The sequence below is a fragment of the Castor canadensis genome, chromosome 3, assembly GCF_047511655.1.
Source record: "Castor canadensis chromosome 3, mCasCan1.hap1v2, whole genome shotgun sequence".
Lineage (NCBI taxonomy): Eukaryota > Metazoa > Chordata > Mammalia > Rodentia > Castoridae > Castor > Castor canadensis.
The window spans coordinates 180,788,245-180,814,728 of NC_133388.1; the positions used below are offsets into that span (position 1 = coordinate 180,788,245).

General features: G+C 35.2%; 1 protein-coding gene across 4 annotated transcripts in view; it reads right to left on the minus strand.

Annotated features, from left to right (window-relative positions):
* Window positions 1-20: 20 nt before the first annotated feature.
* Window positions 21-26,484, minus strand: part of LOC109675228 (solute carrier family 22 member 22-like) — a 43,143-nt gene continuing 16,679 nt past the window's right edge. For 2 of the 4 annotated variants that reach the window (XM_074069137.1, XM_074069138.1), the window contains 9 exons: window positions 25,701-25,804; window positions 24,540-24,694; window positions 24,281-24,449; window positions 23,271-23,394; window positions 14,399-14,514; window positions 12,235-12,449; window positions 7,600-7,708; window positions 4,896-5,099; window positions 21-4,048 (listed from right to left, as the gene is read on the minus strand). In XM_074069137.1, the coding sequence (XP_073925238.1) occupies window positions 3,985-4,048; window positions 4,896-5,099; window positions 7,600-7,708; window positions 12,235-12,449; window positions 14,399-14,514; window positions 23,271-23,394; window positions 24,281-24,449; window positions 24,540-24,694; window positions 25,701-25,804 (1,260 nt within the window). In that variant the 3' untranslated portion in view covers window positions 21-3,984. Of the gene's footprint in view, window positions 4,049-4,891; window positions 5,100-5,137; window positions 7,195-7,599; window positions 7,709-12,234; window positions 12,450-14,398; window positions 14,515-23,270; window positions 23,395-24,280; window positions 24,450-24,539; window positions 24,695-25,700; window positions 25,805-26,484 lie in introns of those variants that run through there. The other 2 variants (XM_020151990.2, XM_074069139.1) reach the window with 2 other exon arrangements.

The window sequence follows — 26,484 nt, forward strand, 5'->3', positions numbered from 1 at the left end:
CCTCTCCCTCTCCCCCCCACCCCCTCAATACCCAGCAGAAACTATTTTGCCCTTATCTCTAATTTTGTTGAAAAGAGAGTATAGCAATAATAGGAAGGAACAAGGGTTTTTGCTAGTTGAGATAAGGATAGCTATACAGGGAGTTGACTCCTAAAAAATTAGCTAGCATTTGTTGCCATCAATGCAGAAACACTAAAGCAGATACCTTAAAAGCAACTGAGGCCAATAGGAGAAGGGGACCAGGAACTAGAGAAAAATTAACCTAGAAGGTAACACACATGCACAGGAAATTAATGTGAGTCAAAGACTTTTTTAAATTAACTTCTTTTTTTTTCATTTATTCACATGTGCATACATTGTTTGGGCCATTTCTCCCCCTGCCTCCATCCCCTCCTTCTCCCCCAACCTCCCTTCACTTTCAGGCAGAACCTGTTCTATCCTTATCACTAATTTTGTTAAACAGAAAACATAAGCAATAATAAGAAAGACAAAGCATTTTTGCTAGTTGAGATAAGGATAGCTATACAGAGAGAGTCCTAGCATTGCTTCCATGTACAAATGTGTTATAACACAAGTTGATTCATCTCTACCTGACCTTTTAAATAGTTCCTGATCCCCTTCCTATTTTGACCTCTGTCACTTTAAGGTTTCTGTATTAGATCTTCTACAGTGAGGACATCAAACGCTTTGATATTTTGGGTATTCTACCTATTCCCATACCTCCTGTATGTGCTCTCCCCTTGCCAAGTGACCCAAGTCCAACCACATTGCTAATTTTGCCCTAGATCTAAAATCTGCATATGAGGGAGAACATACAACTTTTGGTCTTCTGAGACTGGCTAACCTCACTCAGAATGATGTTCACCAGTTCCATCCATTTACTTGAGAATAATAAGATTTCATTCTCCTTCATGGCTAAGTAAAATTCCAATGTATATAAATACCACATTTTCTTAATCCATTCATCAGTAGTGGGGCATCTTGGCTGTTTCCATAACTTGGTTATTGTGAATAGTGCTGCAATAAACATGGGTGTTCAGGTGCCTCTGGAGTAACCTGTGTTACATTCCTTTGGGTACATCCCCAGGAGTGGGTTTGCTGGGTCATATGACAGATCTATGTTTAGATTTTTAAGGAGCTTCCATATTGTTTTCCAGAGTGGGTGCACTAGCTTGCATTCCCACCAGCAGTGTATGAGAGTTCCTTTTCCCCAACATCCTCACCAACACCTGTTGTCAGTGGTGTTTTTGATGATGGCTCTTCTAACACAGATGAGGTGGAATCTTAGTGTGTTTTTGATTTCCATTCCCTTTATGGCTAGAGATGGTGAGAATTTTTTCCATATGTTTTTGGACATTTGAATTTCTTCTTTTGAGTAAGTTCTGTCTAGTTCAGTTGCCCATTTCTTTATTGGTTCATTTATTTTAGGAGAGTTTAGTTTTTTGAGTTCTCTGTATATTCTGGTTATCAGTCCCTTGTCTGATGTATAGCTGGCAAATATTTTCTCCCACTCTGTAGGTGGAGCCTTCAGTTTAGAGACCATTTCTTCTGTTGTGCAGAAGTGTTTTTAATTTTATGAAGTCCCATTTGTCCATCCTTTCTCTTAGTTGCTGAGCTGCTGGGGTTCTATTGAGAAACTCCTTGCCTAAATCTATTACTTCCAGAGTATTCCCTGCTCTTTCCTGTACTAACTTCAGAGTTTCAGGTCTGATGTTAAGGTCCTAGACCCATTTTGAGTTAATACTAGTACAAGGTGAAAAACATGATCTAGTTTCAGCTTTTTGAAGGCATATAACCACTTTTCCCAGCAACATTTGTTGAAGAGGCTGTCTTTTCTCCATTGTATATTATTGGCATCTTTGTCAAAAATAAGGTGGGCATAGCTGTGTGGATTCATAACCAGGTCCTCTATTCTGTTCCACTTGTCTTCAGGTCTGTTTTTGTGACAGTACCATGCTGTTTTTATTGCTATTGCTTTGTAATATAGTTTGAAATTGGTATTGTAATACCTCCAGCATTGCTCTTTTTGCTGAGTATTGCCTTGGCTATTCACGGTCTCTTGTGTTTCCAAATGAACTTTAGGGTAAAATTTTCAATCTTTGTGATGAATATCATTGGAATTTTGATGGGAATTGCATTGAACATGTAGATTGCTTTTGGTAGTATAGCCATTTTTGCTATGTTGATTCTACCAATCCATGAGCATGGGAGATCTCTCCACCTTCTGTATTCTTCTTCGATCTTTCTTCAGGGGTTTGTAGTTCTCCTTGTAGAAGTCATTCCTGTCCTTTGTTAAGTTTACTCCTAGGTATTTAATTTTTTTGAGGCTATTGTAAATGGAATTGTTTCCATATATTCATTTTCAATTTGTTTGTGGTGTATAGAAAAGCTAATGATTTTTGTAAGTTGATTTTGCATCCTGCCACCTTCCTATAGCTGTTGATGGTGTCTAGGAGTTTTAGGGTAGAGTTTTCTGTGTCTTTAAGGGGTAGGATCTTATCATCTGCAAATAGGGATATTTTTGTATTCCTTTTATTTCATCTTCTTGCCTAATTGTTCTGGCTAGGAATTCCAATACTATGATGAATAGGAGTGGGGATAGTGGGCACCCTTGTCTCATTCCTGATTTTAGGGGAAATGGTTTCAGCATGATGTTGGCTGTAGGTTTGTCATTTATAGCCTTTGCAATGTTGAGGTACTTTCCTTCTATTACTAGTTTTCCTAAAGCTTTTATCATGAAGTGGTGTTGGATCTTATCGAAGGCTTTTTGTGCATCTATTGAGATGATCAAGTGGTTTTTGTCTTTGCTTCTATTAATGTTCTGTATTACATTTACAGATTTATTCATGTTGAAACACCCTTGGGATGATACCAAGTTGGTCGTGGTGAGTGTTCTTTCTGATGTGCTGCTGGATTCGGTTTGCCATTATTTTATTGAGGATTTTTGCATCAATATTCATTAATGAGATTGGCCTATAGTTCTCCTTTTTTGACATGTCTTTGTCTCGTTTTGGGATGAGTGTAATGCTGGCTTCATAAAATGAGTTAGGCAGTGTTCCTTCCCTTTCTTTTTCATGGAACAGTTTAAGGAGGGTTGGTATTAGTTCTTCTTTAAATGTCTGATAGAATTCAGCAGAGAATCCATCCCACCCTGGATGGGATTTTCAAATTCATTAGAAGATAGGTTCTCAAAGTAGTCTCTGATGATTTCCTGAATTTCCATGGTGTTTGTTGTTATCTTCTTTTTTGCATTTCTGATTTTATTGATTTGAGTTTTTTTTCTCTCCTCATTTTAGTCAGTTTTGTCAAGGTTCTGTTAATCTTATTTATTTTTTCAAAGAACCAGCTTTTTGCTTCATTGATTCCTTGTATTTTGTTTGTTTGTTTGTTTCTATTTCATTGATTTCAATCCTTATTTTTATTATTTCTCTCTTTCTGCTTGTTTTGGCATTCACTTGTTCTTGTTTTTCTAGGAGTTTGAGATGTACAAAGATTTTTCTATGCTTATTCTCAATTGAATTCCCAACTCAAAACAGATATATCTAATGAAACCAAGGAATGAGTATTGAAAGACTTCTTAGACACTTCATCTTCACCTTCCAATCATATTCCATTTAATTCTAAGACAAACAGTTTTTGTGGTACCAGGGCTTGAACTCATGGTCTGAACTCAAGTACAACCTGTTGGGCAGGTGCTCTTCTACTTCAGTTACACACCAGCCAGCCCTAAGACAAATATTTTATTGCTCTAATTTGTCTTCCATTCTATGTGAAGACCGTGTGATCCAATATTGAAAAGGCCTACATCTACATCACAGTTTGTTTGCTAAGATATTTGTTTTTTGCAATTCATTTATTTAGTAACTATGTTAGTGAATGTCCACCAAAGGGTAAAGTCTCTGTGTTACAGAAAAGAAGAAAACACTGTTTGAAATTATGTGAAAGTATGCCAGCTCTTCCACTGTGTGGATATATTTTGTCTCCTTAGACTTCTGTGGTTTCCAAAAGATCTTCTCTTTGATTTTCCCTGGTACTCTTATTCCTATACCTGTCCATGGAATCAAAATAAAAAAGATACATATATAAGTGGCCATAATAGATTTTAACAAAAACTGAAGAAAACAAGAAGCTTGATTTGTATTGCAGTGCAACTTATACATCTATTAAAACCATATTACACCTGAACACATTTTTCAGGAAGTAGTCTTGAATTAAGATGACCAAAATTATTGTATTTGTTGAAATTAACTTATTTGTATGGATTGGGTTAAGTGGTCTCAATAAGCCAAGTACAACATTTGGCCAGCAACTTTTAAGATAATTGCCTTAGAATTCACTCATTCCTACAAATGCTGCTCATTACACATGTTTCTTGGCCTGCTAAGATTTGTCTTCCAATTACTCAAATCTTTTTAAATGATTATTGTTTCCTCAGCATAAAAGTGGGAAAAATGTAAGGTTTGATTTCAAATTATTTGTGTTCCAGTTCCCATTCTTTCCCTAACTAGCTCTCTGATGATGTGTTTTAAAAAATCTTATTCTCATTAATCTTCATTTTCTCACGTTATATAGGAACAGTACATTCTAAGTCAAAGATTACATGAAACAATGCACATTAAAGCATTTTATAAGTTACAAAAATATATAAAGATATTAGTAAATATGTAGTTACATATGCTTAACATAAAAAAATATAAAATTTGTGTAAACGCAAATTACAGGTAATTATCTTATAAAATGTCTCCATGTATGACAACAAAGAAAATGAACAAAGTTAACCAGAATATTCTATTCTTTAGCTTTACAAAATTAGAATGTATAATAGTCTTCAATGTCTGGCTAATCACCTTATAATTGCACAGCCTAGCTTCACACAAGGCTACATAGGAGCTCACCTTTTCTCCATGTCTTTGATGGTGTCAGGAAGTGGAAGATTAAAGGTCTCTGGTAGAAAGTAGACACATATTGAGGATACTATGGGAAAGGTCCCATAGAGAATCATGGGAAGATGTATAAAATACCTTCTGGTCACAAGTGTTAAAGCAGAAAGTGTTGCTGCTAATCTGCTAGCAAAAATACAAATGCTCTGTAGAGTTGACCTTCAAAAAGAGAAAACATTTCCTGAAAAAGTCTGAATTAGTGACTTGAATCCATTTTTCTAACTCTAGCTCATGTGTACTATTACTCAGTGCAGTTTTCTTAGACCACCCAAGGCCAATGCAGGCTTTTCCTGCTACAAATGTCATTAATGCTATATACACATCCCAATCCATGCCAACAGATTCAAAAGAAAGCATTATTTCTATTTTAGACATAATTAGTTTATTTTCTCAGCTACACTGTAAGTTTAAAACTATAGTTTTTGTTTTACACAGAATGTACAAGCTGTATGTGATTTTCACTTTTCTCATCAGTAAAACAGAGAAAATACATTAATTCAAAGGCTATATTGTGTAATATTGTGGTTACCTAAAAAAGCACAAGACAAAAAGTTATATTTGAGTTTCAGATAAGCAGACATAATTTTTTGTATAAGTAGGCACCATTCAATATTTATTCACCTATTTATTCATCTATACCCATTTCGTATACATTTTCTCATTTGATTTATATAAAAATCTCTATTATCATCAATGGACACATTTCATGGACTTCATAATATAAATGACAAAATTGAACTTTAAAATAATTAAGGATACTGGAAACAAGTACAAGATCATTCAGGACCACTCACACTACCCCATAGGGCTGGATGAGGGTCAAATGGAGGGAATGGCTAAATGGTTCAAAGTTTCAATTATGCACGATAAATAAGGTCTGTAGCTTTACTATTCAACACAGAGCATATAGCCAAGGTTGATTTGTCTTAAGTGCTTTTGCCACAAATAAAGATAACATAACAAAAGAGCTGGAAAAAGTTAGGGAGATGAAAAATACATTCACAGCTTTTATAATTGTAACAGTTTTAGAGATGTATAATTGTCCTCAAACTCATCAAGTCATACATATTAAATATATACAGCTTTTTATGTTATTTATACCTAATTCAGTGCCTTTTAAAAAGTTTGTTTTTGCTGAGTATAGTGTTTCACACCTATAATTCCAAGTATTTGGAGTGTGATTTGAAGCTGGACAAAGAGAAGTTAAGAAGACCCTATCTCAAAACCAAAGTAGAAACAAAATGGTTAGGGGGGATATTTCAAGTGGTAGAGCACTTGCTTAGCATGTATAGGCCCTGTTGTTCATTACCCAGTACCACAAAAAAAGTGAATTTAGTTTTTTCTTGAAAATCCAATACTTTTTCACCATATTTTCTTTGTTGATTAATATCCTACACCATGACACTTGGAAATTCAGTGAGTCATCTGCTAACAAACAAAAAATGGTATGCTCTCTGTTCTAAGGGACTAGAATCCCCTAAGGATTCTAGATATTTCATCATAAGATTTCCTCCTCGGATGGAGAATCATGAAATGGTCACTGATAATGAAAAGTTTTAACTTCAGAGAGCATGAATTATTTGGTAACAGGATTAGAAGAGCTCTCAATGGTTTTCTGAAACAGTGGATTATTAACAGAAACATTATAGGTCTGCACCAAATACATAAATTAGCAAGCTCATTTCAAAACAATTATTTTCCATTGTTTTTATTTAGCCATGTTGTCTGAAATTCTGCCATTACATATTAAACATATTAGATTTTGAAAATGTTTCAAGATTCTCCGTTGAAGCAAAAACAGACTGAAATTATCTTCCATCAGTGATTGAGAATATGCTAGTGGGAATACTGAGATGAGTAGTAGGCTTGGCAAATAGGTATAATTAGTAAGTTTCAAAAAGAACAATGGTTATTTTTGGTATGGGAGATCCAGTCTTGAACTGGAAGTTCTAATTACAGAAGAAACAGGTCCGTAGTTGTAGGTGTGTAATACCAGTCATGATGTTTTACTTTGGGGGAGACATACTGTTTGCAAATGAAACTATCTTTAGGAAGCGGCATCTTTTAAAATTTGCACAAAGCTTTTCTTTGAGCCATCGAAGAGCATCTGAAATAGGCTAGGATAGATTACTATTCTAAACCTGGGTTGGGGGTGGAAACTTAATTAGACCATACCCTGAAATCTCTGCAAGTAGGAGCTTTAGAAAAATGACAATGGAGAAGGAGTTGGGAAAGTCTTCCAGGATAATTTGGTCTGCAAAAACAAAAAATGACAAGGGCTTGCTATGTGTCACACATTAATTTCTGAACATTAGTTGAAGTACTTTTTCAGTGAAGTGTAGTTTACTTTTTAAATTTTTCTGGAAGCTTCCAGAAATATCCAAACAAGATTCTCACAATAGACCATATGGTGGAGCAAACCTATACTCCCAGCATTCAGGAGGCTGAGGCAAAAGGATTACAAGTGTGAGGCCAACATGGGATAAGTAGTGAATTCCAGGCCAGAAAGATCCTAAAAGAAAAAAGAGAGAGAGAAGAAAAGAAAAAGAGAGGGAGGGAGGAAGGGAGGGAAAGAAAGAGAGGGAGGGAGAGAATGGAGAAAGAAAGAAAGAGAGAGAAAGAAAACAAAACACAACAAAAAATAAGTTTCTTTTCTTACCTGAGTATTGTTGGTGAGAGTTCACTGCCAAAGACTAGAAACAAGGAAGTAAAGGTCGAAAAGGATGCTTTCCCCAAGAGAATGATAATAAGCCGCAAAATGTGCATCTCTGTGAACAGTATTTTGGAAACAAGAATTGGGACTGTGTCAACATTTATTTACTTTTTCATTTATTAATTTTACAAATGTTTCCTAAGTATTCACCAATAGGCAATTATACAGATTCAAGCTTTGCATAAGTAGGTTCATAAAAGATTGACATAAGTGTAATCATAAGTAAAATAAGAGATATTACAATGAATACCACAAAAATAAAAAAGATAAGGGATTATTATGAGCAATTGTATACCAACAAATTTGGCAAATTAGAAGAAATAGATAATTTCCTAGAAACATTGATACAACCTACCAACACTACATCAAAAATAAAAAGAAAGCCTGTGTAGACGGATAACATATAAGGAGACTGAATCCGTCATCAAAAATCTTGAACAAAGAAGGCTCAGGACCAGATGATTTTCAGGTGAGTTTAGCAAACACTTTTAAAAGAACTAATATGAAGCCTATTTAAATTCTTCCTCAAAAATGAAACTTTACAAACTCATTTTGTGAGACCAACATCACCCTGAAAGCAAAGCCAAACAAACAAACAAAAAAAAAGAAAACCATACACCAATATCTATAATGAAAACAGAAATAGAGAATCCCAATAAAATGTTAGCAATAGAAATTAAGTAGCACATAGAAAATCATCATTAAGATCTCTGAAATTTATTCCAGTATGTAAGGATTTTTCAGCATATACAAATCAATGAATGTGATACATCACAAAACTGAATGAAACACAAAGATCAAATGATCATATGAAAAGATGCAGAAAAAACACTTAACAAAATTCAACACTTTTTCACAATTAAAAAAAAAACTCTAGACGTATTATGTACAGAATAAAGAACTTACCTCGACACAATAAAAGCCATATATGAAAAGCCCACAGCTAACATCACACTTAACAGCAACAAACTGAAAGAGTTTTCTTGAAGATTTAGAACAAGGCATGAATGCACACCCTTCTAGGTCTACAGAAAATAATACTAAAAGGCATAGTCAGAAAAATTAGTCAGGAAAAAGAAAGAAAATCCTTTATGAAAATAAAAAAGACGTTAAATTGTCTCTGTGTAGAACAGTCTACAAAAAAAGCCTGTTAAACCAAAACATTTTTTGTAATTCCAAAAAATTGCAGAAAACAAAATCAGCATACAAAAATGAGTTCTGTTTCTATACACCAGCAGTAAACTGTTCAAAAAGGGGAATTAAGAAAACAATCCCATTCACAGCAGCACTAAAAAATAAATACTTAAAAATAACATAAACTAAGGATGTGAAAGAATTGGACACTCAAAGGTATAAAACACTGATTTCAGAAATTTTAAAAGATACAACAAAATGAAAATGAATCGATCTGTGCACATGGATCGATTGAAAGAAACAGTAGTCTGAAAAATTCATACTACCTCAAGCAACCTTCATCTAATGCAATCCCTATCAAAATCTCAATGCCACTTTCTACACAAAAAGAAAAAAGTCCAAAATTCATATGGAATCACCAAAGACACTAAATAGTTAAAGCAATTTGGGGCAAGAATAACAAAGCTGGAAGCCTGACCCTTCCTGATTTCAAAATATTAAAAAGAGACATAGTTTCAGAAAGTATAGTGTTGACATAAACATATGCATCTTGGAGTAAAATAAAAAGCCTAAAAACAAATACACATTAATGGACCTCACACTGATCTTTGACAAAATTGCCAAGTACACAACATGATTGATAATGGGTAATTCCTTCAACAACTGATATTGTTATATAATTTGTATATTCACAAGCAGAAAAATAGACCTCCCTCTCACATAATATGTAAAAGATAACACAGCTGGATTAAGACTTAAGAACAAACATGAAATAAAACATGGGGGAAAGGCTCTTGACTTTGTTCCAAGGCAATAATTATTTTTTAGGTATAAAATAGAAAAACTAAACAACTGGGGTTACATCATACTAAAATGAAAATCTTCTGCATAGCAAAGGAAATTCCAACATAACGAAGAGGCAATCTACAGAAAGGACAAAAATACTTGCTAACCATAAAATTAACAAGGAGTTAATTACCAACATATGTGAAGGATTCCTTAAACTGAATAGCCAAAACCAAATAATAGGCAAAAGACTAAATGAGACACTTCTCCAAATAAGATATACGGACGTTCAACAGGTATTTGAAAACATGCTTAATATTACTGGTAATTGAGTTGCAAATCAAACTCCCAGTGAGATATTGCCTCATATCTACTAGGATGGCTATTATTTTAAAGAAAAAGATAAACCAGTTTGGTTAGACTATTGAGAAAAGGAAAGCTTTGTGCTCATGGTCAGAAAAATAAAATGGTACACAAGATACTAAGGAGATAGCTGCACTCCTGTATTCATCACAATATTATCATAGATGCAATATGGAACCAACCCAAATGTCCATCTACAGGCATCTGGATTAAGAAAACTTTAAGATATACCACAGTGCACTATAATTCAGCCTTAAATAAAGTAAAAACTATCATTTGCAGTCTTATGGAGGAAATTATGCTAAGTGAAATAAATTAGTCACAGAAGGACAAGTACTATGTGACTCCTCATATATTAGGCATCAAATATAGTCCAGGATATAGAAGTAGCTAACAGAATGCCATTTACTATGGAATTGGGATAGTGAATTGTTGGGAGCTGTTTGATGGTTAGAAAGTTACAGTTGTACAAGATGATGTGTAGTTCCCATAGTTCACAAGAAGTTGTTGAATACTTAAAAACTTCTTGAAAGTGAACCTTGTGTTAACTGTTCTTACACATTATCCAATAATGGATACTCTTTCTGTTTTCCTCACAAGTAAACTCTTACTTTTCTTTAGTGACTCATTTCAATTGCCATCTAAACTAATTGGCTACTTATATGAAATATGCATATAGACACACACACACTCATACCCAGGTCATTTATTCATATTACATGCAAGAAAGTAGTAGATTCTGCTAAATCATCATTTAACAGAATAAAACCCTGACCCAAAGAAGTCTATATTCAAGTGGAGAAAAGAGCAGAAGTAATTGACACATAAGTCAAAATATCAGAAGTTAAAAATGTGTGGGAGCACTAGGAAAGTTGAAAACTCAGAACTGGATTGGGAGGGAGGCATACATGAGGACATGACAGGAAAGTCAAGACCAAAAATTAAGGAGGACTTTGTAAGAAAAACCTGAAAAGAATCTGGACAACTCATTCAGAAAGAATCAGACATGCATACAAATTTTAAACATATGAAGTAAAATGTAAAATCCTACATAATGAAAACACGTAAAAATGCAAGACACTCTATTAGCAGAAAAGTTTAAAGTTAAAAGGGAAATTATTGTACCTGGTGAGTATTTTTTGAGACACCTAACATGCACAGAAAAGAAGAAAAAGGGAAGACAAATTGAAAAACAGCTCGAGCTTTAGACAGTTGGAATTTAATCCAGTATAGGTGATAATATAGGGGGTTGGTGTACATAAATACCAATGAGGATATAAATAAGACAATACATTCAGGATTTACACATGGGTGTCAATATGATATGCTTAGGACACAAATCTATGTTTTTCCCAGACTTGAGCATGAAAAACAGCTCTTCTCTATGTTTTATGTATTTATGCATGGCAAACACAAACTGAAACATTTGATAAGGATAAAACATGTTAAAATAATAAACTCTAATTCTTATTTTTTGTCAAACAATCCCCCTATTCATTAGTGTTTAGATGTAGTCTCCGGAGATACTTTTGTCAGAAACATGAAAATCATCTTGATTGACTTCCTGCTTCTCACTTAGTCACTGAATTCCCAGAATTTTGGTATAATCTCCAGGTTACTGCTGGGATACATAACCTCTTTTCTGTTCCTAAGGACACTGCCCTAATTGACTTTAGCCTTATGTTCCTTTCATAAATACTCTGAAATGCACCCATATTGATATTGTCCAATTAGCAACATACTTTTGATTGGTGAAGAATTTCAATGACATATTACTAAGTACAGATAAGTGAAATATGCTGAAACCAAGTCCCTTCTTGTCTCTCACCCCCTCAAAATTGTGTAGGTTTTTCCAAAATAACTTTCAATCACATTTTCTCCTTCCATTATCTGGTATATACTTTTTGTGTTTCTTTGCTAAGTAAACGCCTACTTATCTATAGTGCCTCAACTCAGATACCATCTAGAGAGACTCCTTATTAACAATTTGTAATCAGCACCCTTCTTCCCTGATGTTTGGTCCCATGCACATATTGCTAATAAACAGGTTCACAGACAGAATTTTGCTATCAGTAGTAGATAGTGCCTGGTAAAAAGACTAGACTTCCTGCTTCAAGGAAATCCTAAAGATGGAATTCTACTTACTAGGCAATGCACATCCTTCAAAACACCTATATTTTAAAACTAGACTCTAATGTTCTTAACATTACATTCCAAATTCCATCTTGTATTTGGAAAATCTACACTCACACAGACATGCATTCCTAATGAGATTCTAAACATGGAAAAAAATCTCACCTTCAAATACAAATATGGTGATCAGAATAGAGCTTCCCAACAGAAGGAGTGAAAAGGCTACTGACGGACGACGATTGATGTGTCTTATTATAAAAAATGTAAGTAATTTGCTGGGCAGGTCTATTAGTCCTAGGAGAAACTGAGTCAAGAACATGTCCTTCCCCAAAGTCTGAATATCCAACAAGAGGCCATAAGAGCTGAAAAGTGATGAAAACCTGAGAGACAAAGCACAGAGGCATTCAATAAACTCAGTAATGAGCTTACATTTTGTGTGTGTGTGTGTGTGTGTGTGTGTGTGTGTGTGTGTGTGTGTGAGAGAGAGAGAGAGAGAGAGAGAGAGATCGTTATTTCCTTCAAATGGATGATTAAATGCCCAAATATTCCAAATTCCAAATATTCCAATAGTGAGATGAAAACTTTCATAATACAACAGAAGTTACTTAGAAAAACTTTGGGAATATGAGTAACAGCACAAAGTCTCAATAGTGAATTGAGTTATGTGTTAAATAAGTGAATTTATCAAAACAACATGCATTTTGTCTAGTGCTATAATTGAGTCTTTGTTCTGGGTATGTGTTTCAGGATCCCAAGTGAAAATTGAAAATATCATTATTACAAGACATGGAGGACAAATTTCTTGTTTCATAATTTCCTAGAGGATCATCATAATTGCCAAGTGTGTGCATCCTTTGAAAAATAATATTGACTTACAATATTGTTGGAATTTTTAAAAAATTAACACAAGATAAAAATGAGTCTTCTGTAATTTAGAACAAAATGGTGGTTAATAGTATAGTAAAGACAGTAGGACAGAACATTATACATTTCTAAGTGCAATGTATGCACTTTGTGCATCATGTTAAATTTATATAAGAATATGATTTTATGATTATTAATTATTAAACAGGTTCATTTTCTGGATCCATTTTTAAAAATTTTCCTAGATAAGTAATATAGATTTCTCTCCTCATTATTCTAGTATGTATTATAAGTCATACATGAAGTATGTGTTCAGATATCTATGACAAGAAAAACTGAAAAATATTGGAAGAGAAGAAAGTATTACCCAGAGCTGAGAAAATTATATTTTAAAACATCTATGATCTATGTGGTAATTTATTAATATAACATGCATTTTTGCCAATGATTAAAACAGCTACTATAAAGATAATATGTGACTGTCTCTTCAATTACTTACTGCTTAAAGGAGACCATAATTTCTTTCATAAATAACAGGAGAAAATGATGGTGGATTTAAAAATGTCTTAGAATAATCTTTCTTTCACATTTGAGTTTTTAACTATTGGGAATAAAAGCATATTCACCCAGGCCATTTGTACCTGTTCACCTTATTCAGAAACTACAAGACATAAAACAGCCATATAGGGATGCTTTTCATATCTACATGCATACTTATCAATTAATAAGTGTTGAGAAGCACAGAGAAGTTTTTGGTGATGACTTTCCACATATAAAGTTGTGGGTGCACAGGTTGCCAGTTACCATGCAATGCTTCACCATAAAGACCCATGTGTCTTTAGGGAGGTCAGACTTCTTCTTTTGCTCCCATTTCTCTCATCTTTGAAATCAGGCTAGAAATAAATCTCATATGAGCAAGCAATAAGTTATAAGTTTTATTTTTTCACAGAAATTTATCTATCCCATTATCCAAGTTCTCTCACTGAGCTAATGGTATGATGAAAAGTATATATATTTAGAACAACTGGAGCTTAAGGAAAGATAGGGTCTAATATTACTTAGCCTTTGACATAATGAGTTTTTGTGCAAATGATTCAAGATATTATGCATTAAGTTTAATATTATCATTCCTTCTGCTATAAATAAGATTGATACATTTGCCCAAAAACAAGCTTCCTTTTCCTTGTAATTTAGCAGAACTTTGTTGAGGTTCAATTTACTTTTTCATTTGGGTTCTACTATTTCTCCAGTTCTATAAATTATTACCATCCCATGATCACATTTCCAAAGCCTTGATTCATATGCGTTATGTTTTTTCTTTCCCACATCACTTGTATTTCCCATCCTGTTGTCTTGAATAAAGGGAAGATAAAAGGTGTCTGCTTAAACCAGTCATTACCAAAGAGCTTAGCATGATGCTATATCTATTCAATGTGTGATCAACTATGAAAATTCATACACTTACGTTAATATGGAGGCAGAAAGAACTACTTTCCGTACTGTAGGATTAATGATGATCTCTTTTACTCTGAAATGTTTACTGGTTACATTCAAATTTTTCCTCAGTTTGGATCTCAAAACCTTCAACAAAGTATAAGGAAGAGGAAAAGAAGAAGGAAAAACCAAAAATAATTAGATTGAGCAAAAGGGACCTTTCCAGAATTGTTCCTTCTACTCCCCCATGCTACCACCACACTACCACAAAACCAAGTCAAAAATGATTCTCTCCTAAAACCACATTGATATGGATGACATTCAAACTATCTACAACAGTTAAAGTAATTTAAATGATTTTAAAATTTTAAAAATGTTCAAAATATATTAACTATGTATTAAAACCTGCTTTCCATGTGATACAAAATATTGTAGAAACCCTTTTCCCATAATTCCAGGAAGATTCCAAGATGGCGGCTAGAGGTAGGAAGCAGAAAGCAACCCTCCTATAGTGAAATCTTGGAGAGATTCTGGAGACACACTTTGCAGGCATAATCACCGAGAAAAGGCATAACTTTGACCCCTCCACATCTCCAGCCGGTGCAGAGAATCTCCACTTCACGTTAAATGGAGAAATGAGGAGGGCCCCCGGGGCCGCCAGTGGCCAGTGTCCATACGGCTTGGGAAGACGCGGACCAGGTGAGCTTCGTGGTACCGCGGTACCCCCACAGACAAGCCTGGGCCAGAGCAGCATAGCCCCCTGGACAGACTGACCTCCACCCGGGAAAAAAAAAACAGAAACTGAGTAATAAGCAATAAGAACAGTTAAGACACGCTGGAAAGAGGGTGGGGCACCCTGAGCGCTGAAGATTGGGGGAAGGGAATCAACCCGGGACTGTAAATAAACAAGCCAGACGGGCCGGAGAGGCTCTGGCAGGAGCAGGGTGTGCACCCAGCAACCAGGAGCAGGAAAGCTTGTGAGAGGAGGGAAGACCCACTTCCCACGTGAACTGTAAACAAACATGGTGGCCGGCAGGAGCAGCAGCACCACACAGTAAGCAGAAGCAGGAAAGCTTCTGAAAGTGGCAGTGGGAGGAAAACTTCAGAGGAGAGGGGGGAAGACCCACCTCCCACACGAACTGTAAATAAACATGCAGGCCTGACAATGCGGGGGCAGTGTCACCTTTCCCAGTGCTTGGAAAGGGGAAAGCCTGTAGAAGAGGCTCCTGCACAGGAGAACTCTGAGCAAACAAAGCCTGTGGGACCAGGTGAGTGCTAGCTCACCCCAGAGATCTGCATAAATAACGCCGCCAGCTACAGGCTGAGAGCAGCAGGCAGGCAAGCCACAGTTGCACATACCACTCTCAGAACTGTCTCCAGATGCTTTTTTTCGTTTTCTCCCTACCTTTGATGAGAGAACAACCGAATTACACCTGCAAGCCGAAAAACTTACTGAAACTATTGCATTTGAACTTGGGACACTTGGTGGGGCTTTGTGTGTGTGTATGTGTGTGTGTGTGTGTGTGTGTGTGTGTGTGTGTGTGTGTGAGTGTGTAGTTTTGTTCTACTTTATGCATCCCCTTTGATGAGACAACTACAGAACAACATCTGAGGCACCAACTCCAGGACTGGAGATTGGGACGGACACCCAAATTATTAAGACTGAAACTGCATTGCATATAAACTTGGAAGTTTTTTGGTTTTTTTTTTTTTAATTTTCTATTTTCCATTTTATTTTAATTCATTTTTATATATAGATATTACTTTCATTTACTTATTTTTTATTTTTTATCTTTGATTTACAATCCTCTCTCTGTCTCTCTAATGTCTGTTCAGCTTACTGTCGATTAGTACACTACCACTCCCTGTTTATACCTTTGAAACTCTCTTGTCTGATACCTTGTTCTGCTTTCTCCCTCTTGTCTGTATATTTGTTTTCCCCTTTTCTTTAACTTCTTGCTTTCCATCTCAGCTCACTCTTCCATTCTAAATATAACCATTGTTATTATTACAAGCTAGAAAATACTTAATTACACACAGTACAGGGACAGTAACAACACCAAGGACAATGACGGGAAGACAGAAAAAACAGGGAAACCAGTTTCCCCACAGCAAAAAATAAGTACAGGAACCAGAGGGGAATGAAGAGAACAGAAACTCAGATCCAGACTCCAACAAAATGAAGATAAACTATGCCAAAGGACCCAATGAAGCCCACAAGAATAATTTAAAAGAAGACATACTACAAGTACTCAATGAGAATTTTATAGAGATGATACTGGATAGGGTCAACCAAAATGTACAGGAGACACTCAAGAAATTCCAAGACAATAAAAATAGAGAATTTGAAAAAGCAAAAGAAGAAATAAAGGAAACCATACAAGCACTGTATAAACACCAAAGTGAAAGAGAGAACACAATGAATAAACGGATTAATGAACTCAGGACAAAAATAGACAACAATAAAGAAGAAAACTGCCAGGATATGGAAAACCTCAGAAAAAAGAATGAAACAGAACTGCAAAACAAAATGGAAGGCCAATCCAGCAGAATAGGACAAACAGAAGACAGAATCTCAGAACTTGAAGATGAAATGGTAATTAAAGGAAAAACCGAAGAACTATTAATTAAACAACTCAAGACCTGTGAAAAGAAAATGCAAGAACTCACTGACTCCATCAAAAGACCAAACTTGAGAATCATGGGCATCGAAGAAGGAGAAGAGGTGCAAGCGAAGGGAATGCGTAATATATTCAACAAAATAATAACGGAAAATTTCCCAAATCTAGAGAAAGATATTCCAGTACAGATGCAAGAAGCCTCCAGGACACCAAACAGACCAGACCAAAATAGAACTACTCCACGACATATCATCATTAAAACAACAAGTTCAGAAACTAAGGAAAGAATATTGAAGTCTGTAAGAGAGCAAAAACACATAACATACAAAGGTAAACCCATCAAAATCACAGCAGACTTCTCAACAGAAACATTAAAAGCAAGAAGAGCGTGGGGTGAGATCTTCCGGGCACTGAATGAAAATAACTTCAACCCCAGGATACTCTACCTGGCAAAGCTATCATTCAAAATAGATGGAGCAATAAAAGTCTTCCATGATAAGCAGAAACTAAAACAATATGTGACCACAAAGCCACCATTGCAAAAGATTCTGCAAGGGATCCTGCACACAGAAAGTGACACCCAACTTAACCATGAAAAGGCAGGCAGCACCAAACCACAGGATAAGAAAAAGCAAGACAGTAGAGAGTAACATCAAGTTAAGTACACAAAATCAAACCTTCAAACAACTAAGACAACTAAATGGCAGGAATCACCACATACCTATCAGTACTAATGCTTGATGTTAATGGACTTAATTCACCCATCAAACGACACCGTTTGACAAAATGGATTAAAAAAGAAGATCCAACAATTTGTTGCTTACAGGAGACTCATCTCACCGAAAGAAATAAGCATATGCTTAGGATGAAAGGCTGGAAGAAGATTTACCAAGCCAATGACCCCCGAAAACAAGCAGGAGTAGCAATACTTATCTCGGACAAAGTAGACTTCAAACCTACATTGATCAAACGAGATAAAGAAGGACATTCCATACTAATAAAAGGGGAAATAGACCAAAAGGAAATAATAATCATCAATCTGTATGCACCCAATGTCAATGCACCCAATTTCATCAAACATACCCTGAAAGACCTAAAAGCATATATAAACACCAACACAGTGGTTGTGGGAGACTTTAACACTCCATTATCATCAATAGATAGGTCATCCAAACAAAAACTCAATAAAGAAATTCAAGATCTAAAATATGCAATAGATCAAGTGGACCTAGTAGATGTCTATAGAACATTTCATCCAACCTCTACACAGCAGCCCGTGGAACTTTCTCCAAAATAGATCATATCCTAGGGCACAAAGCAAGCCTCAGCAAATATAAGAAAATAGAAATAATACCGTGCATACTATCTGACCACAATGCAGTAAAAGTAGAACTCAACAACAAAAGTAAAGACAAAAAACATGCAAACAGCCGGAAACTAAATAACTCATTACTTAATGAAGAAAGGATCATCGATGAAATAAAAGAGGAAATTAAAAAGTTCCTGGAAGTCAATGAAAATGAAAACACAACCTACCGGAACAGCTAAGGCAGTCTTGAGAGGAAAGTTTATAGCCATGAGTGCATATATTAAAAAGACTGAAAGATCCCAAATCAATGACATAATGATACATCTCAAACTCCTAGAAAAACAAGAACAAGCAAATCCCAAAACAAATAGAAGGAGAGAAATAATAAAAATAAGAGCTGAAATCAATGAAATAGAAAACAAAAAAACCATAGAAAGAATTAACGAAACAAAATGTTGGTTCTTTGAAAAAATAAACAAGATCGATAGACCCCTGGCAAACCTGACTAAAATGAGGAGAGAAAAAGCCCAAATTAGTAGAATTAGGAATGCAAAAGGGGAGATAGCAACAAACACCATGGAAGTCCAGGAAATCATCAGAGACTACTTTGAGAACCTATATTCAAATAAATTTGAAAATCTAAAAGAAATGGACAGATTTCTAGATACATATGATCATCCAAAACTGAACCAAGAGGAAATTAATCACCTGAATAGACCTATAACACAAAATGAAATTGAAGCAGCAATCAAGAGTCTCCCCAAAAAGAAAAGTCCAGGACCTGATGGATTCTCTGCTGAATTCTATCAGACCTTTAAAGAAGAACTGATACCAAACCTCCTTAAACTGTTCCACAAAATAGATAGTGAAGGAAAACTGCCTAACACATTTTATGAAGCCAGTATTACACTTATCCCAAAACCAGGCAAAGACACCTCCAAAAAGGAGAACTATAGGCCAATCTCCTTAATGAACATTGATGCAAAAATCCTCAACAAAATAATGGCAAACCGAATTCAGCAACACATCAAAAAGATTATTCACCACAACCAAGTAGGCTTCATCCCAGGGATGCAGGGGTGGTTCAACATACAAAAATCAATAAACGTAATAAACCACATTAACAGAAGCAAAGACAAGAACCAATTGATCATCTCAATAAATGCAGAAAAAGCCTTTGATAAGATCCAACATCATTTCATGATAAAAGCTCTAAGAAAACTAGGAATAGAAGGAAAGTTCCTCAACATTATAAAAGCTATATATGACAAACCTACCAGCCAGCATTATACTTAACGGAGAAAAACTGAAACCATTCCCTCTAAAACAGGAACCAGGCAAGGATGCCTACTATCTCCACTCCTATTCAACACAGTACTGGAATTCCTAGCCAGAGCAATTAGGCAAGAAGATGGAATAAAAGGAATACAAATAGGTAAAGAAACTGTCAAAATATCCCTATTTGCAGACAACATGATCCTATACCTTAAAGACCCAAAAAACTCTACTCAGAAGCTTCTAGACATCATCAATAGCTATAGCAAGGTAGCAGGATATAAAATCAACATAGAAAAATCATTAGCATTTCTATACACTAACAATGAGCAAACTGAAAAAGAATGTATGAAAACAATTCCATTTACAATAGCCTCAAACAAAATCAAATACCTAGGTGTAAACCTAACAAAAGATGTGAAAGACCTCTACAAGGAAAACTATACACTTCTGAAGAAAGAGATTGAAGAAGACTATAGAAAGTGGAGAGATCTCCCATGCTCATGGATTGGTAGAATCAACATAGTAAAAATGTAGATACTCCCCAAAGTAATCTACATGTTTAATGCAATTCCCATCAAAATTCCAATGACATTCATTAAAGAGATTGAAAAATCTACTGTTAAATTTATATGGAAACACAAGAGGCCACGAATAGCCAAGGCAATACTCAGTCAAAAGAACAATGCAGGAGGTATCACAATACCTGATTTCAAATATATTACAAAGCAATAACAATAAAAACAGCATGGTACTGGCACAAAAACAGACATGAAGACCAGATATGAAGGACCAGATATGAAGCCACACAACTATAAGCAACTTATCTTTGACAAAGGAGCTAAAAATATACGATGGAGAAATAGCAGCCTCTTCAACAAAAACTGCTGGGAAAACTGGTTAGCAGTCTGCAAAAAACTGAAACTAGATCCATGTATATTATCCTATACCAAGATTAACTCAAAATGGATCAAGGATCTTAATATCAGACACCAAACTCTTAAGTTGATACAAGAAAGAGTAGGAAATACTCTGGAGTTAGTAGGTATAGGTAAGAACTTTCTCAATGAAACCCCAGCAGCACAGCAACTAAGAGATAGCATAGATAAATGGGACCTCATAAAACTAAAAAGCTTCTGTTCATCAAAAGAAATGGTCTCTAAACTGAAGAGAACACCCACAGAGTGGGAGAAAATATTTGCCAACTATACATCAGACAAAGGACTGATAACCAGAATATACAGGGAACTTAAAAAACTAAATTCTCCCAAAACTAATGAACCAATAAAGAAATGGGCACGTGAACTAAACAGAACTTTCTCAAAAGAAGAAATTCAAATGGCCAGAAAACACATGAAAAAATGCTTACCATCTCTAGCAATAAAGGAAATGCAAATTAAAACCACGCCAAGATTCCACCTCACCCCTGTTAGAATAGCCATCATCAGCAACACCACCAAGAACAGGTGTTGGCGAGGATGCGGGGAAAAAGGAGCCCTCTTACACTGTTGGTGGGAATGTAGACTAGTACAACCACTCTGGAAAAAAATTTGGAGGCTACTTAAAAAGCTGGACATCAATCTACCATTTGATCCAGCAATACCACTCCTGGGGATATACCCAAAAGACTGTTACTCCAGAGGCACCTGCATATCCATGTTTATTGTGGCACTATTCACAATAGCCAAGTTATGGAAACAGCCAAGATGCCCCACCACTGACAAATGGATTAAGAAAATGTGGTATTTATACACAATGGAATTTTATGCAGCCATGAAGAAGAATGAAATGTTATCATTCGCTGGTAAATGGATGGAATTGGAGAACATCATTCTGAGTGAGGTTAGCCTGGCCCAAAAGACCCAAAATCGTATGTTCTCCCTCATATGCGGACATTAGATCAAGGGCAAACACAACAAGGGGATTGGACTTTGAGCACATGATAAAAGCGAGAGCACACAAGGGAGGGGTGAGGATAGGTAAGACACCTAAAAAACTAGCTAGCATTTGTTGCCCTTAATGCAGAGAAACTAAAGCAGATACCTTAAAGCAACTGAGGCCAATAGGAAAAGGGGAACAAGTACTAGAGAAAAGGTTAGATCAAAAAGAATTAACCTAGAAGGTAACACCCACGCTCAGGAAATCAATGTGAGTCAATGCCCTGTATAGCTATCCTTTTCTCAACCAGCAAAAACCATTGTTCTTTCCTATTATTGCTTATACTCTCTCTACAACAAAATTAGAAATAAGGGCAAAATAGTTTCTGCTGGGTATTGAGGGGGTAGGGGGGAGAGGGAGGGGGCGGAGTGGGTGGTAAGGGAGGGGGTGGGGGCAGGGGGGAGAAATGAACCAAGCCTTGTATGCACATATGAATAATAAAAGAAAAATTAAAAAAAAATTCCAACATTATTTGTCTATAATTAGAATCACTGTTGTACTCTTGTTTGACACAGCCCTAACTAGCTAAATGATGCTCGATTAAGCAATGATTGTACTAAAACACCAGCAAACTCTCCCTACAAATTTCTCAGTACATTAATTACATAAGGCAATCTCTAGCCCCTTTGTGATGAATCATCTCCTTCTCCCTGGTGGACTATAAAAAGTATTTCAGTTAAATTTTCTATTATTTCCTTAGAGATTTTTATATATGCTAGAACTCTACTCACTTATACAAGCAATTATTGCTTTTTTATATTCAGCAAACATAGAAATTATATTTTATATTAAAATACTAACTTTATGAAATAAATATAAATACTTTTTATCTAATCATACATATCATTTTAGCAATTAAAAATATTATGGCAAGATCAACAATGGGATATTCACATCTAGCTACTTAACTCCACTGCACAGACATCATACACTCAAGCATATTTCAAACCTAAATGATCATCTTCCCATTGATATGCAAAAAACTATAATACCTCAGGGCATCAATGAAACTTTTGGACATTTTTGTTTTTCTCTAAATGTATATAATGATTGTAACTTACCTGACATCCACAGAAATCTATCATGAAATCTAATAGTCATTAGACATCTGAAAAAGCCTACTTTACTGCAGTCATGGGAAGAAACAGAGATCACATAAAAAAGAAAATGCCTGTGATGTGCTTTGTTTAATCCTACTTGTCCAATTAGAAAATGTTGATGGTACACACAGACTCCAAATTAAACTATCTTTGGAATTAATTTGCTGAGATCTCAGTCCTTGTCTTTCAATGGGTTCCAAACCATTTCAAGTACATATGACAACTGGATAATTCAAGCACTATGTCTACTGTGTGATAGCAGCTAGGAAGAATTTTAATATGTTTTACTGTAACTCATCAGCATGGATTTCATATCAGAAGAATAAGGACAATAGACCCTGACTGCAGAGAATCACAGAGTGACTGAGAATACATCAGTGACTCCTCAGCTCCTTCAATGCCCAGCACAAGGCATACAAGGACTTGTGAAACACCTGTACAACTACCCATAGTCAAATCTTTTTAAAATTCCAAGCATAATCCTAAAATCATTTTCGCAAAGTCACAAATACCAGGCATGAAAGGTACTAATAATAAGTCAGTCTCTGAGTCTGTCCTGCTTCTTAGATTTCTTAGATATGTATATCAATAACTTACTCATTTTTTTCATCTATTGGTAGAGGTAAGGAATGTGATTAAAGAAATGGTAATTACTACTACCTCAGTAGTCAGACTTTCTGCAGCATCTTTCTTCCCATTGATATATGCAATTTTCTGTAGTTCTCTTAATGCTCGTTCTGTTTTTCCAGTTGTTATGAGCCAGCGGACTGACTCAGGTATCCAACTGTTCACAAGGAGACAGAGGGAGGTTTTAAGGTGAGGTGTCAGGTTTCAGTCCAACCTGATGCCTATACATTCAAGGAAAGGAATAATCTTTCCAGCATAACAAATTCCTCATTATGAAAAACAGCATTGCTGGATTGATCTAACTCCATACCTACACATCAATATCACAGTCATACCGTTACTAATCATCCAATATGTTGGCAACAGAAAGCAGAATTTTTCATTTTGATTTCTGAGTATAGACTAAATATTCCCTGATTCAAACAGTAAATATGTTCCTCTTTTAATATTCCATTTTATTCTTTTCTACTCAAGAAATTACTGCAATCTCCATATGTGATTATACTTTGGTATTCACAATTTTTAAGAATTGATACTTGCATATTCTTAAAAGTTTAAAATAAAAAAAATTATATTGCCAATTTTACATGATACCCAGTATTTTAGCCTTGAGAAGATTAATTAAATTTTATGAATAACAGAAAAAGAGCTTTGGGAATGAAGGGCCATTTTATCTCTCAGTCAACAGAAATCAGAAAAGGATTCATCTTCAATCAACTTTATCAGTGAAACACATCTAGGAGTATTTCTCTGTGGGTTTATCTGAGAAGGATATCAACAACTGAAGTGGAAAAAAAATAATACTTAAATGAAAATTTTAAGCCACCATTCACCTAATTTTATAAATTTAGCAAAGGGCTCATTCTACTACCACTGGGTTTTTCTCTTTGGATTTTTTAAATCTATTTTTCTGAATATTGCACTTAAAAATGGCCCTAAGTACAAGGATAAATAGCAATATATTTCTTGGTAGATATAACCATACATTCATTTATCACAAAGAGTTAAGCTAAATGGCTAAGCACATAACGTAGTTCACTTACCAGATAAAAAGTGAAATAATGAAGTAAGGCAAGATGAGGGCCAGTTGGAGCATGTGCCAGTCTCGAAAAACATAAGCCAGTCCTGCAAATAATGCCTGGCCAACACTCCAAGATAATCCAAAGACCGTAACAACTGCAGGATGCCATGTTGATGAGGTCCCTTCTAAAACTAAAAGCAAAAGAAATGAAGATATTAAACACTATTTAAGGTGGATAACAGCAAAAATTAATAAAACCTGTAGAGATCAAAGCAACTTACGAAGTAAAATGGTGTTGTTTTGTATAGCACTAATGCAAGCAGACATCAGGAATCTCAAAATACAGTAAACGGAGAAAATGGGGGCAAATGCACAGCAGGTGCCCAGGATCCCATAGGCTAGGCAACCTGTGACCAGCAGTGGCTTCCGTCCAAATCTATGATGATGGTGACAACAGTTAATGTAGTGAAAACTATAGCATGCAACTGTGTATCCTTAGACTACTTCCACAGAATTCTCATAACTGTTATTGTCTAGTTTTCCTAGTCAACTGATCACCCCCATAATGTTTATAATAGAAATGGTAATTAAACTGAGCTTGCTTTACTTAAATATTAATGACAAGTCACTAATAACACGTCTTTAACATAGAAAAATCCTCTGTCATCTGACCCATCAAAGTCAGTGCCTTCCAAGTTTAAATACATACCTTTGCTCTATTTCTCACCATTAATGGATACCCATTTTAATAGCTGGATTATTTCCTTCTTATAAAGATTAATGGCATGAATTAATAATATCAATCTTAATCTATTCATTTTAAGTCTGTCATATTATTAAATGGGTCATTTTGTTTCTAGAAATTTTCTCAATAGTTGCCTAATCAATTACCATATTTTAAAAGATTTTTCTTCTTTTCAGAAAATTTCTTAAAGTCTGACCACAAACAAATGTTCCTAAATTATTATGTTAAGGACACTATATACATTTTAAAAGGGGACATGCTCACAAAATATGTTTTGAGTCAGTCTGAGTTTTTCTTATCCCCACTGCCCAATTAAAGGATAACTTGAATCTACAGTCCTCAAAACATTTTAGATACTTAACTTCACCTCTCATGGATTTATCTTTTGTGAGCTTTGTTCATCAATCATATTTATTACACATCATTTCTTCAAATGCTTACCTCCCTTTTTTTTCCACACCTGCCTCCTCCCTGGGAATTTTTTATTCTTTATGGGCCACAACTATTTGAAGCTTGCACCATTGACTTTGGTCTTCCAAAAGTTCTCATTTCTTTGAACCATATCCATCTACCGTCTAGCCTCTGCTCTCTGCATATTTAGATTCTTGTAATGTGCATAATTCTCAATAAAATAAGTACAAATTATTTAACTGTGTGTTTAGTTTTATAGAAGATCCTTAATCAGAAGAAGACTTACCTGTCAGAAAAGATGCCATTTACAGTGGTACCCATCAAATACCCTGTCATTGAGATAGTCTGTGCAAAGTATCTGAATGACTGAGAATCACATACTAAGTCCCACTGGAAAAGATTGAATAGAAAATAATATAGCCTGTAAGTAATTTGGGCAGTCTAGAAGAGGCCATAAATACAGCTAATGAGTAGACTGGTTAGTGTATTGAGAAAAAGTATTAAAATTACCTTTTAATAGAGACAATGGCTATATTCTAAGTACCACTGTAAAATCTGGGATCCTATGTTTGGCCACAATTATTACTATAGAAAATACTCGTGTTGTAGTAGAGATTAAAATTTCGGTAGCAAAAGAGGAATGCAATATGTATATAAAAGAATATCAATATAACAATTTGCAATAGAAGTAAAGTTCATAATACTTTAGTTTATAGTACTAGTTAACCTTCCCACACCATTTAGAGTGCATCAAGAATTTTCTCCCTCAAATACTAAGCTATGGGATTGAAGTCAGTATTTTGAATGTAAAGCAAAAGTCACAATTTGAAATAAAACCGTTTTTCATTTGTACAACCAGTAGGAAAATTGATTTTCTTTTTGAAAGTCTAATACAGCAAAAGTACAAAATGGGCAGACACTAATAAAACCTAATGTATAACCTGAAGAACACTATAAAGAAAATGACTTAAGTGTGGGTTTCTACCATGTACACTTTAAATGAACAAACTAATAAGCTGGAGGGCAAAGAAAGTAGAAAGAACACTGGAGATGATCCAAGAGCAGAAGAC